Source organism: Copadichromis virginalis, linkage group LG22 (genome assembly GCF_057382275.1).
Source record: "Copadichromis virginalis isolate Kocher_CV1m ecotype Utaka linkage group LG22, C_Virginalis_male_GT1.1, whole genome shotgun sequence".
Taxonomy (NCBI): Eukaryota; Metazoa; Chordata; class Actinopteri; order Cichliformes; family Cichlidae; genus Copadichromis; species Copadichromis virginalis.
In genome coordinates this window covers 26319353-26332754 of record NC_140638.1, presented here as the reverse complement: position 1 = coordinate 26332754, position 13402 = coordinate 26319353, and the positions used below count along the sequence as shown (strand labels likewise).

The following is a 13402-nucleotide window of genomic DNA, read 5'->3' as shown; positions in this document are numbered from 1 at the left end:
GAATGTGGAGATGTTATATTGGTTTCACTGGTAAAAATAAATAATTGAAATGGGTAAATATTTGTTTTTTGTTAAGTTGCCTAATAATTATGCACAGTAATTGTCACGGTCCTGGGTCTCCTGACCCAGCGTTTTTAGTTCTTTGTGATTTTCGTATTATTGTACTTGTGTGTGATTTATTCTATGGCTTCTAGTTTTTGATCCCTTGCCCTTCATGTCTCCCTGTGTGCCCCTCTGTGTATCTGTGAGCCCTCGTCTCTCCTTATGTTTTATTCCATGCTTCCCCTGCCCATCATGTCTAAGTTCTCCCCGTGCTCTCTTCCCCCTGTGTGCCCTCTATGTATTTATGAGCCCTCGTCCCCTTTCGTGTTTATTCCGTGTCTCCCCTGCCTGTTACGTTGGTGTTCTACTCGTGCTCTCTCTCCTCCTGTCTGAACCTCTGTGCTCCCTGTTTCACCTCTCCCGCCAGTGTTCAGTTCACCCCGCCCTGTCTCGTTATGGTTATCAGTGTCACCTGTGTTCCCCGTGTGTTCCCACTCCCCTCGTTAACCCTCTGTGTACTTCTGTCTGCGTCTCCCTCTGTTCAGCGTGACGTCGTCCCTCTTGCTGTGTGGATCTCCCTGTGTGTCTCTCTGTGAGTTCTTAGTTTATGGTTTCCCAGTTTGGTTTAGTTTATATGTCTGTTCTGCCAGCGAATAAAGCTGAGTTTTGAGTTCATTCCCTCGTGCCTGTGAGTCCTGCATTTTGGGTCCTACTCCTGCCTGCCGCACAGCGCTCCGTGACAGTACGACGTCACCAGTAATGGACCCAGCAACTCACAACCCCTCCGCTGAGCTCCGGGAGGATTTGATCTATACGGTGGAGTACCACTGTCAGGAGTGGGAGGCGCTGCCAGGAGACGAACACCGGGAGGTCGTAGCCGCCCGTCTACAGCGGATGGTGTCCGGACTCCCGTGGCTGTTCGGCGCGCTGCACCCCCACATCCGGGACTTCCTTGTTTCCACCGTAGGCGTCCGCCCGGAGCTGCCTCTCCAGTGTGAGGGGTCGGAGGACGTTCAGCCCGGTCCGCTGGAGGATTCGCGGCCCGGCTCATCTCCTCCCCCCTCTCGGCGAAAACGGCGCTCACGCCGCCGCCGCCCTAACGTTTCTGAGCAAACTCCGGTGGTGAGTGACACTAACTGTTTCTTCCATGCCACTTCCAAGTCGGACCAACTCGGACAATATTCTGCTCCTGAGTCCGCTGTTTTTCAGAAGCCGCCTGTAGCCCAGACACCAACTCCACCACCACCGTTTTCGCCCGAAGCTCTGTTAGCCGCCCGGCCCGAAGCTCTGTCAGCCGCCCGGCCCGAAGCTCTGTTAGCCGCCCGGCCCGAAGCTCTGTTAGCCGCCCGGCCCGAAGCTCTGTTAGCCGCCCGGCCCGAAGCTCTGTCAGCCGCCCGGCCCGAAGCTCAGTCGCCACCTCCACCACATTCAGCCTCGCTTCCCATAGCACAGTCACATCCACAGCCTGACTTACTACAAACCTTATTTCAATCCTTAGCCCAGTCAATAGCTCAGTTGGTAGAAGAATCATCAGCCTTATCGACAGCTCAGTTAGCTCCCTCGCAGCCACCCTCAGTGCAGTCTCCAGTGTCCCCAGTGCAGTCTCCAGTGTCCCCAGTGCAGTCCCCAGTGCAGTCTCCTTTAGCACAGTCACCCACTCAACCACCAGCACCACAACCATCACTACCTCTAGTTCATTCCCCTGTGAAGTCATTAACTCCACCACCTACTCCACTCTCACCACCACCGTTACTACAGACATCAGTTCAGTCCCCTGTGCAGTCATTTACTTCTCCACCGTTAGCAGCTCAGGTCCCCGTGTGTCCAGCAGCTCAGGTCCCCGTGTGTCCAGCAGCTCAGGTCCCCGTGTGTCCAGCAGCTCAGGTCCCCGTGTGTCCAGCAGCTCAGGTCCCCGTGTGTCCAGCAGCTCAGCTCGCACCCGAACCTTTGGCCCAGTTCCCCGTAGCAGTGCGGTTTTTTAGCCAGCTTAACATTGAGCCCGGGGTCCCTATCCTCTCTGGCTCTACATCAGCTCCTGCTGGAAGCTCGGATGAGCTCATCCAGGACTCCGCGGCTCCCACGCCGCCATCTACCTCGTCCGCTGGGGGTTCCAGTGAGCCCGGCCAGCACCTCCCTGTCTCCGCTGGAGGGTCCGAGAGGCCCGTTCAGCCTCCTGTCTCCGCTGGAGGGTCCGAGGGGCCCGTTCAGCCTCCTGTCTCCGCTGGAGGGTCCGAGGGGCCCGTTCAGCCTCCTGTCTCCGCTGGAGGGTCCGAGGGGCCCGTTCAGCCTCCTGTCTCCGCTGGAGGGTCCGAGGGGCCCGTTCAGCCTCCTGTCTCCGCTGGAGGGTCCGAGGGGCCCGTTCAGCCTCACGCCGCATCAGCTGGAGGGCCCGAGGAGCCTGTCCAGCCGCCATCTGCGACCGCCTCGTCATCACCTGGCCCGGCTACATCCGCCTGTGCTTCTGCTACGCCTGGCCCGGCCTCAGCCTCTGCAACCTCGCCTGGCCCGGCCTCCGAGTCTTCGTCTGCCGCAGCCTCCTCTTCAGAGCCTTCGTCTGCCGCAGCCTCCTCTTCAGAGCCTTCGTCTGCCGCAGCCTCCTCTTCAGAGCCTTCGTCTGCCGCAGCCTCCTCTTCAGAGCCTTCGTCTGCCGCAGCCTCCTCTTCAGAGCCTTCGTCTGCCGCAGCCTCCTCTTCAGAGCCTTCGTCTGCCGCAGCCTCCTCTTCAGCTGCCTCGTCTGCCGCAGCCTCCTCTTCAGCTGCCTCGTCTGCCGCAGCCTCCTCATCAGCTGCCTCGTCTGCCGCAGCCTCCTCATCAGCTGCCTCGTCTGCCGCAGCCTCCTCATCAGCTGCCTCGTCTGCCGCAGCCTCCTCATCAGCTGCCTCGTCTGCCGCAGCCTCCTCATCAGCTGCCTCGTCTGCCGCAGCCTCCTCATCAGCTGCCTCGTCTGCCGCAGCCTCCTCATCAGCTGCCTCGTCTGGCCCTGCGCCCACCGGGCCATGGCCGGCACGCCTGGGACTGGAGGGCCGCCGCTGCCTTCCGCGCGGTTGGCCTCCTGAACTGCTCCGTCGTCTCCTTCGCCGCCGCCGCTGCCTTCCGCGCGGTCGGCCTCCTGAACTGTTTCCGCGTCGCCGCCGTTGCCTTGCGCACGGCCGGCCTCCTGAACTGTTTCCGCGTCTCCGCCGTTGCCTTCCGCACGGTCGGCCCCCTGAACTGCTCTGTGTTTTGGGTTGTTTTCTTGGGCTCCGGTGTTTTCTGTGCTCTTTGTTTTCTGTTCCGAGCCCTCCGTCCTGGGCCCCCGCCGCCCGCCCTGGGTTGTTTTCTGTTTGGTTTTGTTTTTCTGTGTTTGGGCTGTCTGGAGCCAGCCCTTGAGGGGGGGGTACTGTCACGGTCCTGGGTCTCCTGACCCAGCGTTTTTAGTTCTTTGTGATTTTCGTATTATTGTACTTGTGTGTGATTTATTCTATGGCTTCTAGTTTTTGATCCCTTGCCCTTCATGTCTCCCTGTGTGCCCCTCTGTGTATCTGTGAGCCCTCGTCTCTCCTTATGTTTTATTCCATGCTTCCCCTGCCCATCATGTCTAAGTTCTCCCCGTGCTCTCTTCCCCCTGTGTGCCCTCTATGTATTTATGAGCCCTCGTCCCCTTTCGTGTTTATTCCGTGTCTCCCCTGCCTGTTACGTTGGTGTTCTACTCGTGCTCTCTCTCCTCCTGTCTGAACCTCTGTGCTCCCTGTTTCACCTCTCCCGCCAGTGTTCAGTTCACCCCGCCCTGTCTCGTTATGGTTATCAGTGTCACCTGTGTTCCCCGTGTGTTCCCACTCCCCTCGTTAACCCTCTGTGTACTTCTGTCTGCGTCTCCCTCTGTTCAGCGTGACGTCGTCCCTCTTGCTGTGTGGATCTCCCTGTGTGTCTCTCTGTGAGTTCTTAGTTTATGGTTTCCCAGTTTGGTTTAGTTTATATGTCTGTTCTGCCAGCGAATAAAGCTGAGTTTTGAGTTCATTCCCTCGTGCCTGTGAGTCCTGCATTTTGGGTCCTACTCCTGCCTGCCGCACAGCGCTCCGTGACAGTAATAGTCACCTGCACACACAGATATCCCCCTAAAATAGCTAAAACTAAAAACAAACTAAAAACTACTTCCAAAAACATTCAGCTTTGATATTAATGAGTTTTTTGGGTTCATTGAGAACATGGTTGTTGTTCAATAATAAAATTATTCCTCAGAAATACAACTTGCCTAATAATTCTGCACTCCCTGTAGATTTTTCCAGTTATACAAAAAGATGGATTATTTTGGCTCTTACTACGGCCAAACGGGTCCTGCTAAGACATTGGCGGAAAAAGAACCCCCCCTCCCTATGAAGAGTGGCTAAAGACAATGGCTAAGTTGGCGTCTTACGAAAAAGTGACTTATGGTTTATTAGACAAATTGCATCAATATGATTGTATTTGGTCCCCCTTTACAAGCTGGCTTTCTGTAACTTGAAGAACAGAGGAGTAATGACAGAGTGGTGGTGTGGGAATTGGTGTGCGAAGAAAGAATAGGATAACTTCCCTTTGTTTTGTTTTTTTTGTTGTTGTGTTTTGTTTTTGTTTGTTTGTTTTTTAAACTATTTATTTATGTAGTTATCCTTAAGCTCTGTTATTGAAGTTTAAAATGAAATAAATAAAAATTGTTGATGATAAAAAAAAGTTTAAACTTCAAAGCTCATGCATGCATGCACATCCAGTGCTCAGTGTCTAATTGTGTGTTTGTGTTTTTACCTTTTTGCAGTAGCGCAGTGAAACATTTGGGCGGTGGATAAATAATGGAAAATAAAATTCAGACTACAGACGGCTTCAGGTGAGTACACGTGGTGCACAAGGACCAAATCTCACCTTCTCAACCTGGACAAAATGAATTATTTTACACTGATACTGTAAACTTTTGTTTGTGTGTCAGGTTTCCATACATCGGAAACAGCTGCTGCATCTGTAATTCTGTCCGTCCCGAGGAGAGTCCACACTCTACATCCTTGGCTCACCTATGATGACGCACAAGTGCTGCACACAACTGGATCTGCAGCTTGTGAGGAACAGCAGCACTCAGCCTACATCCTGTTTTACAAGAGAAACGTAAGAAGACACAGCATCTCATCCTGAAGTGAGAGAATGGCACGCCAGCTGCAGCCTAATCAATCTCTCTTCTTTTCTTTTTTCGGTGCCCAGACACCCTTCAGTTTCATCATGTCATCCCTAACAATACAATGTAGAGTTGGATGGAGGATGAAGACAGCAGAGAGCAAAAGAAACTGGTAAGAGCAGACAGGTAGTCAGAGTTAACAAAAACTTTTAAAGCCAGTGTAGCTTCTGTTTTGAACACATTTATTGATGACAATTTTACATAAATAAGCAGTGTGTTATACTGTTATCAGATGTGGAGTCTCACGAACCACTTTAATAGTGACTTGTGTCCCAAATACTGTTTATTTGTCTTAGTTACAGATAGTGAAATAAAAATGGAACGAGAAGCGTAGGATTTTGAATTGATACCATTGGTGCATCTACTAAAGTTCTGGGGTCAGTTTGAATATCAGTGACCTTGACCTTGAGTTCAAGTTTTCTGAAAATCTTGTGAATGCTACAACTCTGTGACGAGAAGTAAGTCTCCTAGGTCTTTAAATTTGTATATAGGTGAATCTAGTAGGAAGCTGAAGGGTTGCACTGCGGGCCATCTGTAGAGGTGTAGAGTCAACAACCTGTCTGTGAACGTGGACAAAACAAAAGAGATTGTTGACTTCAGGAGAGCACAGTGGGATCACTGCCCACTTAACATGAATGGATCCTCTGTGGAGGTCGTCAAGAGCACCAGATTTCTTGGTGTCCACCTGGCGGAGAACCTCTCCTGCTCCCTCAACACCAGCTCCATAACCAAGAAGGCCCAGCAGCGTCTCTACTTCAAGCAGAAGCTGAGGAAAGCCCATCTCCCACCACCCATTCTCACCACCTTTTACAGTGGGACTAACAAGAGCATCCTAAGTAGCTGCATCACTGTCTGGTATGGTAACTGCAGCGTATTAGATCGCAGTACCCTACAACGGATTGTGAGAGCAGCTGAGAAGATCATTGGAGTCCCTCTCCCCTCCTTATAACACCCGCTTGCTGGTGGACCCCACACAGCCTTCAAACACACTCTTCACCCTGCTGCCTTCTGGAAAGAGGTCCCAGAACATCCGGGCCCTCGCTACCAAACTACGGAAAAGTTTCTTCCCACAAGCCGTCAGACCCCTGAACACTCAGTGACTGCACTGGCACACGCACACCTTCACACATGTCACTACCAAGCACTTATCTGCAGTATCTCACACTCATACACATACATACAGACACCAAGTTACTTTTGCACAATACTCAGCATTTTGCACATTTCCATTGTCTTGTGTCTGTATCGTCCTGTTCTGTCTAGTTTTGCACTGTTTTGTCTTGTTTATTTTTGCAATTTATGCACACTGCACTTTATGTAGTCCTGGGTTTGTCCGTATATGTCATATATAGCACCAGGGTCTCGGAGGAACGCGGTCTCATTTCACTCTGTACAGTACCTCTGCACGTGGTTAAAATGACAATAAAAGCCACTTGACTTGACCTGTTTTTGTAGCAGTTGCTTGGAGACGAGCACCATACAGTTCAAATGAGCATACATTCCAAAATATGCAAATGAGCCCCATACATCATAATGCTGATGTTTGCTGTTCAGGGTATGAACGTTCTATGCTGAAAGTTTATAAATATACAACCTTTGACTGCTTGTTTTCAGTTGAACTTTTGCAAAGCTGAGGAGATTTTGGCTGCGATCACATCAAGTCCAAAGATGTTTAAACTTCTTTTTCACAGAAAGGTAAGTTTGAAGAGACTCGCAGCACATTTCTCTGAATGTTTTCTTATGGTAAATAAGCATTTTTGAAACTTTTAAGGAAGCTTCTTGGATGATTTCTGTAAAAACTGAATTTTGAATCCAAATGAAGGATATTGTATTTTCTTACCATATACTTTGTTTTATGCCATTACTGATGTTGCTTTTCTTGTTTCTAAACAGAAATCACACAAACAAAACGTGGCAGAGAAGGAAATCCCTTCTACGTCTCATCAGAGGTAAAGAAATGCGCCGCTCTTTAATGCTGCTGGAGATATTTATAGCAGTGGTTTAGTTGGAGCTCTTTTATTTCCCTTTTATTGGTGTTTTGCATTTACATCTTTTTTACTACTTCTAGTCTTGTCTATAATTTCTATTGATTCAGAGATTAGCGTTTGAAAATGTAGAGTGTAAATGTACAAAATACATGATTTTGTTCCATTACAGTTATTAATTTTTATCTGCAATCTCCAGCATGTACTCCTTGTTAAAAATTTCCACTTTGAAAAATAACATTTACACTTTTGTCCTCATCAGCATCCCGGATGCTTGTGTTGCTGAAAATGGTCAAAAGAAGAAGAGAAAATGGAGACACCTCTGCTGTTCCTCGGTTTGCTTTTACACGAAACATATGAAATGCACATTCTCTTTAAATTGCACTTGTTAATTTAAAGTGACTTTACTTTTTTAATAAACGTATGTTTGTTCGTCCTCTGCAGCAAACTGACAGCGATGCAGAGGCAGAGAGCAACACTGTGAAGACACAAAAAAAGTGTCGCTGGTTTCTTTTTAAATTCTGGAAGGTATGTTTTATGGAAAGAGTCACTGTCATCAAGCATTTACTCACCACAGTTAAATGCGAAGAATTAAGAGCAATTTAGCACATCCATGTCCTCAAATTAAGTTCAAAGATGTTTAAAGGTTTTTTTTTTCACAGAAAGGTAAGTTTGAAGAGACTTGCAGGATGTTTCTCTAAATATTTTTTATGGTAAATAAGCATTTTTGAATCTTTTAATGAAGCTTGATGGATGATTTCTGTAAAAACTGAATTTTGATCAAAACCAAATGAAGGATTTTGTATTTCATAGGACAAACTTTAAAACTCAATTTAAAGCATGAATAAATTGTTTTTAATTTATTTAAAGATATTCCTATATATCTGCTTCATGAGCTGACAGCTCACTGAAGTGATAAATAATATGAAATAATACCAAATTTTCTAACTGGACACTTTTCATGGAGAGACTCCCTTGGTATGTTTGTTTTATGCCATTACTGATGTTGGTTTTCTTGTTTCTAAACAGAAATTACACAAACAAAACGTGGCAGAGAAGGAAATTCCTTCTACGTCTCATCAGAGGTAAAGAAATGCGCCGCTCTTTAATGCTGCTGGAGATATTTATAGCAGTGGTTTAGTTGGAGCTGTTTTATTTCCCTTTTATTGGCATTTTTCTTCCACCTTGTGTATTTACATCTTTTTTACTACTTTTGGACGTCCTCCAAAATGTTTCAACTTCAAAGCTCATGCATACATGCGCATACACTGCTCAGAATCTTGACATCTTTCCTAATTTTGTGTTTGTGTTTTTACCTTTTTGGAGCAGTGTAGCATGCGGTGGGAAAAAAATAGAAAGTCAAACTGGGACTATAGACTGCTTCGGGTGAGTACACGTGGTGCACAAAGACTCACTTTGTCAAAGTGGAGAAAATGAATTATTTTACACTGATACTGTAAACGTTGCGCGTGTGTGTCAGGTTTCCAAACATCGGAAACACCTGCTACATGAACTCCTGCCTGCAGAGCCTCCTCAACATTGAGGAGTTCATAAGAGACATCAGGCGTCAGGGGGTTTTGTGGAGCACAGATCCAGAAGCTCAGCTCTTAAGGTGCGCTACGTCAACCTTCTACTTTCTTCAAAAACCTGAAGAACAAAGAGATCTAACAGCAGAAATGTCTGTTTACCCTTCCTTTCTACAGAAGGCTTATTGATGTCAGGGACTGTCACGAGTCAACAGATTATGGCCTTAAAGATCACCACCTAAGAGCTTTTAAGAAGGCATTCAGCAGTCAAGCTCCTGAATACACCGGCAGTGCACAGAAAGTGCGTCAGCTATTTGGACATTTTGTTTTTTTGCTTTACCTTCTGATTTTGATGTACTGTTTTAAATCTCTCTGCTTTTTTTTCAGGACGCTCATGAATTCCTAACATTATTCCTCGATGAGGTCAAAAGGCTCACACCTCACCTGGAGAGGAACGCAGCTCTCCTGGGCCAAAGTTATAGCTGCCCAGTAGAAGACCATCACATTTTTAAAATGGAAAACATGAGGACATGCAAGAGGTAAGCCTGTCTTTCAGAAACGCAGAGCTGGTTGCAATATTTTCATATACCTCTTTTCCACGTACCTGATCTTTACTTTAACTACGTTACTCCTGAAATGTGTAGCTGCGGTCACCAATCATCACAGCAAGAGGAATTCACCAGCTTGTCTCTAGACCTTGTTCCAGAGGGGTCTATTATAAACATGTTAGAGACATACTTGAAGGTAAGATCACAAATTCCAATAGAGTTGTCGTATCAGCGATCTTAACACACCTTTTTTGTTAGTGTTTGTGTGCATGTGTGTGTGCATATGTTGAGATTTCTTTCTACCATAAAGCCTGTCTTCTCTGTGCTGTTGTTCAGGAACAAGAAATAGAATTTCGCTGTGATTGTGGAGGGACGGCCTCAGAACTGAAGTCGTCTTTTGATACACTGCCAAGGTGAGTAAGGTCACATCAGAATTGATCGACTGACCAGGTTTCCAAACTGTGGCGCATCAAATATCAGAGTTCTTCGAGACAATACTTGAGCAGTCGTTTTCTCCCATCTTCTGTTTGTGTTTGACACTCATTCTTCTTATTTTCTACCTTGTTTGTGTTTTTTTTTCTTTTCTGCCAGAGTTCTGATCTTGCATCTGAAGAGGTTTGGCTTTACACAAACCTACAAGATTAAGAAGGTGGATGACCCCGTCAGGCTGCAGAGGGACTTGGTGGTGCCATCCAATCAGGTAAAAACAGACTGCAGAACGTCTCAGGCTACGTCCACACTAGCCCGGATAGATTTGAAAACTCCGTGTCCACACTGGCGTTTTCAGTCATTTTCAAATAGTTGTGCGTCTGCATTGAAACGGCCAAAAACGCTTACGTTCCAGTCCTGCGCATGCGCAAAAGTGAGTGAGAATTACAGAATTTGAAGAAAAGCTATCCGGAGCATGTACAAACTGATATTAATCTTTTTTAGGGCTGTCAAAGTTGAGAGCAATCAAAACAACTGCTGTCTAATGCACTCGGCTTATCTTTGTTTAATTGCTCACATGACTGCATCACATGACCAAAATGCGTCATCGTTTTAGAAAGTCTGCGTTTTCGAGTGTCCACACTGCGATGGGACAACTCCGTTTTGAAATGTATGCGTTTTCGAGAGCGTTTTCAAGATGCTGTGTTTTTCCTTGAGGAAAACGCCGTCTCGGTGTGGACGGGAGGTCAAAGCGGAGAGAAAACGATGCGTTTTCAAACGAAAACGCATTAGTGTGGACGTAGCCTCAGCAAATCAGCTTAATTATGGCACTGATGTGAGACTTTATGAAACTAACACTCTTTGGATTTGTTCCTTCTCAGGGTGGTGGCTGTTATAGTCTTTGCAGCATCATCAGTCATTATGGAGGCACAGAGTCAGGTAAAACAACAGACTTGTGACAAACAGAAAATGAAACTTGCTACTTTTCAGTGAAGGACTCACACACAAAAGCTTTTGATGTTCTAAGAAGCACTAAGTCAAAATCACTGTTTGCTTGAATCAGTTGACTTCCAGAAGTTGGATTCATTTGTCTTAATGTGATTTCAGGACACTACATCTGTAGTTCTGTCCATCCTGAGGAGAGTCAGCACTCTACATCAGATCGCTGGCTCACCTATAATGACGCACAGGTGCTCCACACAACTGGATCTGCAGTTTGTGAGGAACAGCAGCAGTCGGCCTACATCCTGTTTTACAAGAGAAACGTAAGAAGACACAGCATCTCATCCTGAAGTGAGAGAATTTTTAAATGTCCTGTTACCTTGTTAACCAGTTTTGTCTTCATTCTCAGTTCTGAAACAGGAAATGGAAGGAAGGAAGGAAGTTAAGGTCATCATCATGCTGAGAAGGAAAAGCAGTCGTCCCAGCCCACCATCGCACACTGGAGGACAAGTATAGGTAAGTATTGCCCTCAGGAGGGAGGGTCCTGCCAGAGAGCCTGGTCCTCCCAAGATTTCTTCCTCCAGGAGGGAGTTTTTTCTTGCCACCGTCGCCCCACATTCACTGGTCTCATCAGCAGGGACATTTTTAACCTCCTAAGACCTGAACTTTCATGGCATGCATTTTTAATTTCTCTGTGCCATTTAGGTTGATTGGGACCCGATGAAGGTAAAAACCAAGACATCAGATTCAGACTATCTTTTTTTTGTTTCTCAAAAGAATGAGATCCACATATGAGGACATTCATTTTAAATTTCGATTGAACAGTGGCAGTGTCATGTCCTCCCTCATAAGTGGATATCAGGTTTTTGAAGAGCAAAATTTTGTATTTTGGTCTAGACAACCCAAAATGTTATGTCTACATATGTGGACACCAGGTCCTAGGAGGTTAAAACAAAATCTACTAGAGATCGTCCTTTTCTGGACCAGTGTTTGGCTTGCTCTCTGGGAACAACAAATTAGTGCTGTCAGTGTTAACGTCATTAGGTAAAATGACGTTAACACTGACAGCACTAATTTGTTGTTATTATTATTAATATTATTATTAATTTATTTGTAAAATAAATTAAATTTAAAAACCAAAGAAATGATTTAATTCTTTATTTTATTTTGTTTTATTAAAATCAAAATAACAACAAAAACAAAAATAACTAATAAAAAAATATTAAAAGTATTCAGCAGTGTTTTGTGAATCTTGTAATGAGCCTTAGTTAAGTTGATGTCACAGAAGTTTCTGAATCATTTAGATTGTTCAACAAACTGATTCACTCAGGTAAAGATGGTGAGCTGGAGCAATGGTACCCTTGGAGTTCAGTTTAAGTTTTCAGACAAATATTCCCTCGATCAGTTGCAGCTTCTGCTTTTAAATAAATGATTTAGCTGCAAATGTTTAGCTACAGGTAGCAAAGTCCAAAAGTGACACCAGCCAAACATGCAAAAAATGCAAGATGGTGGTGCGCACAGATACAGCGGCTCTATGCTCTCCACTTACCCAATTTCACTGTGCAAGAAACTGCACAATGACAATAAAAAGCTCTAAGTCTAAAACAGTTTCCTGTCCAGTAAAATCGGGCAATTATTCGCTCCAGAGTTTTATCCTACTCCAGGTGAGCAGCCATCGACTTGTAATGAGCCAGCTAAAACAATAATTTCTCAGTGGCTCTTCTGGCACCAACAAGTGGGTGTGTTCTTCCATCGTGCAAGTGTCACGACACACTGAACATGGTCTGAACATGGATTTTCCCTCGATATGTCTTTTCCACCAGTACTATGGGGTATTTGTGAATATCCATGACTGACCCGGCCAGGTGGCCAGCTGGTCTTTGGACAGGGTCACGGCAGTTTCAAGGTTCAACAAAATCCCTTTCACTGACAGACTGAAGGAAAGCTCCTCAAAAATGGAGGGTCTTCAAGCTCCTCAGTGGCAGGAAAAGGTTTCCCGGACCCAGTGTTGTATATTTGTTTCCCAAAAGATTGAACTAGTGGAGAGAAATCAGGTTCTGAAACCATCCAGAGGACAAAGTCTCCAACTGGTTTGTGGAAGTCCCGTTTCTCCAAATTAATCAGCGGGTGAAATGTCTCTTCATGGATGGTTTTGATTCTGTTGTTATTCACGAACAAAGCCGTCAAAGCAGCATATGAAAGAAAGTCATCTTTCATTGTTGTCTCCAGCGTGTTAAAAGAGAGATCGAGCTCAGTGATGAGTTTTGAAGCGGCTGCAGGGACTTCTCCAAGGTTTTGGCTCGAACAGTCGAAGGATGTTGTTCACAGTGGTGACACTGTTGACTGGTGATTGACAAGCACTGAGATACTAACATGACAAACACAAGAAACATCATGACTTATTCTCCTGAGTGCCTGCAAAACACAAACACAAAATCAAACTCAAAGCTTTTCTCTCAGATGCTGGTGTGGCACAATCTAATGATAAAAAAGGTCATGCTAACAGCTTTTGGAGCACAGCTGCACAAAATAACAGCTTTTGGAGCACAAAATGCATTACAGGTAAACCCAGTACCCAAACATGTTAACAAGGATACAGAAAAAATCTGAAACAAAAGCAGGTAGTGTGGTGATTTATGTTGTGAGGATGCTTTCACTCCCATCAAAGTCACCCAGTGTTGAGAACCCAAATGAGCCCAAAAACCTCAAGTGGCTGCAACCAACAGCGAACGTCAAGAAGTGGATACTTGCATG

At 45.8% G+C, this 13402-nt stretch overlaps 1 protein-coding gene and 1 long non-coding RNA gene across 3 annotated transcripts in view; both read left to right on the top strand.

Annotated features, from left to right (window-relative positions):
• Window positions 1-5145, top strand: part of LOC146683521 (uncharacterized) — an 83998-nt gene extending 78853 nt beyond the window's left edge. Inside the window, exons 2-3 of the long non-coding RNA XR_014917388.1 lie at window positions 4811-4879; window positions 4979-5145. This is a non-coding gene — a long non-coding RNA (uncharacterized LOC146683521). The remainder of the gene's footprint in view (window positions 1-4810; window positions 4880-4978) is intronic.
• Window positions 5146-7123: 1978 nt separating this feature from the next.
• Window positions 7124-10695, top strand: LOC146683520 (ubiquitin carboxyl-terminal hydrolase 37-like). 2 transcript variants are annotated; one of them, XM_085445802.1, is made up of 9 exons: window positions 7124-7167; window positions 8533-8589; window positions 8684-8815; window positions 8907-9030; window positions 9117-9268; window positions 9374-9473; window positions 9614-9690; window positions 9869-9977; window positions 10588-10695. In XM_085445802.1, exons 3-9 carry the CDS (start codon window positions 8712-8714, stop codon window positions 10663-10665), a joined length of 744 nt encoding a protein of 247 aa, XP_085301928.1. In that variant the 5' UTR covers window positions 7124-7167; window positions 8533-8589; window positions 8684-8711; the 3' UTR covers window positions 10666-10695. The 2 variants fall into 2 exon arrangements, with proteins under 2 accessions (XP_085301928.1, XP_085301927.1); XM_085445801.1 differs by lacking the exon at window positions 7124-7167 and adding an exon at window positions 8235-8288.
• Window positions 10696-13402: the final 2707 nt, after the last annotated feature.

Excerpts from the sequence above, each read along its gene's own strand:
- LOC146683520 (XM_085445802.1), top strand. The coding sequence starts at position 8,712 with ATGAACTCCTGCCTGCAGAGCCTCCTCAACATTGAGGAGTTCATAAGA. Across the intron at positions 9,031-9,116 it reads ACACCGGCAGTGCACAGAAA|GACGCTCATGAATTCCTAAC; the intron begins GTGCGTCAGCTA and ends CTTTTTTTTCAG. Across the intron at positions 9,269-9,373 it reads AACATGAGGACATGCAAGAG|CTGCGGTCACCAATCATCAC; the intron begins GTAAGCCTGTCT and ends TGAAATGTGTAG.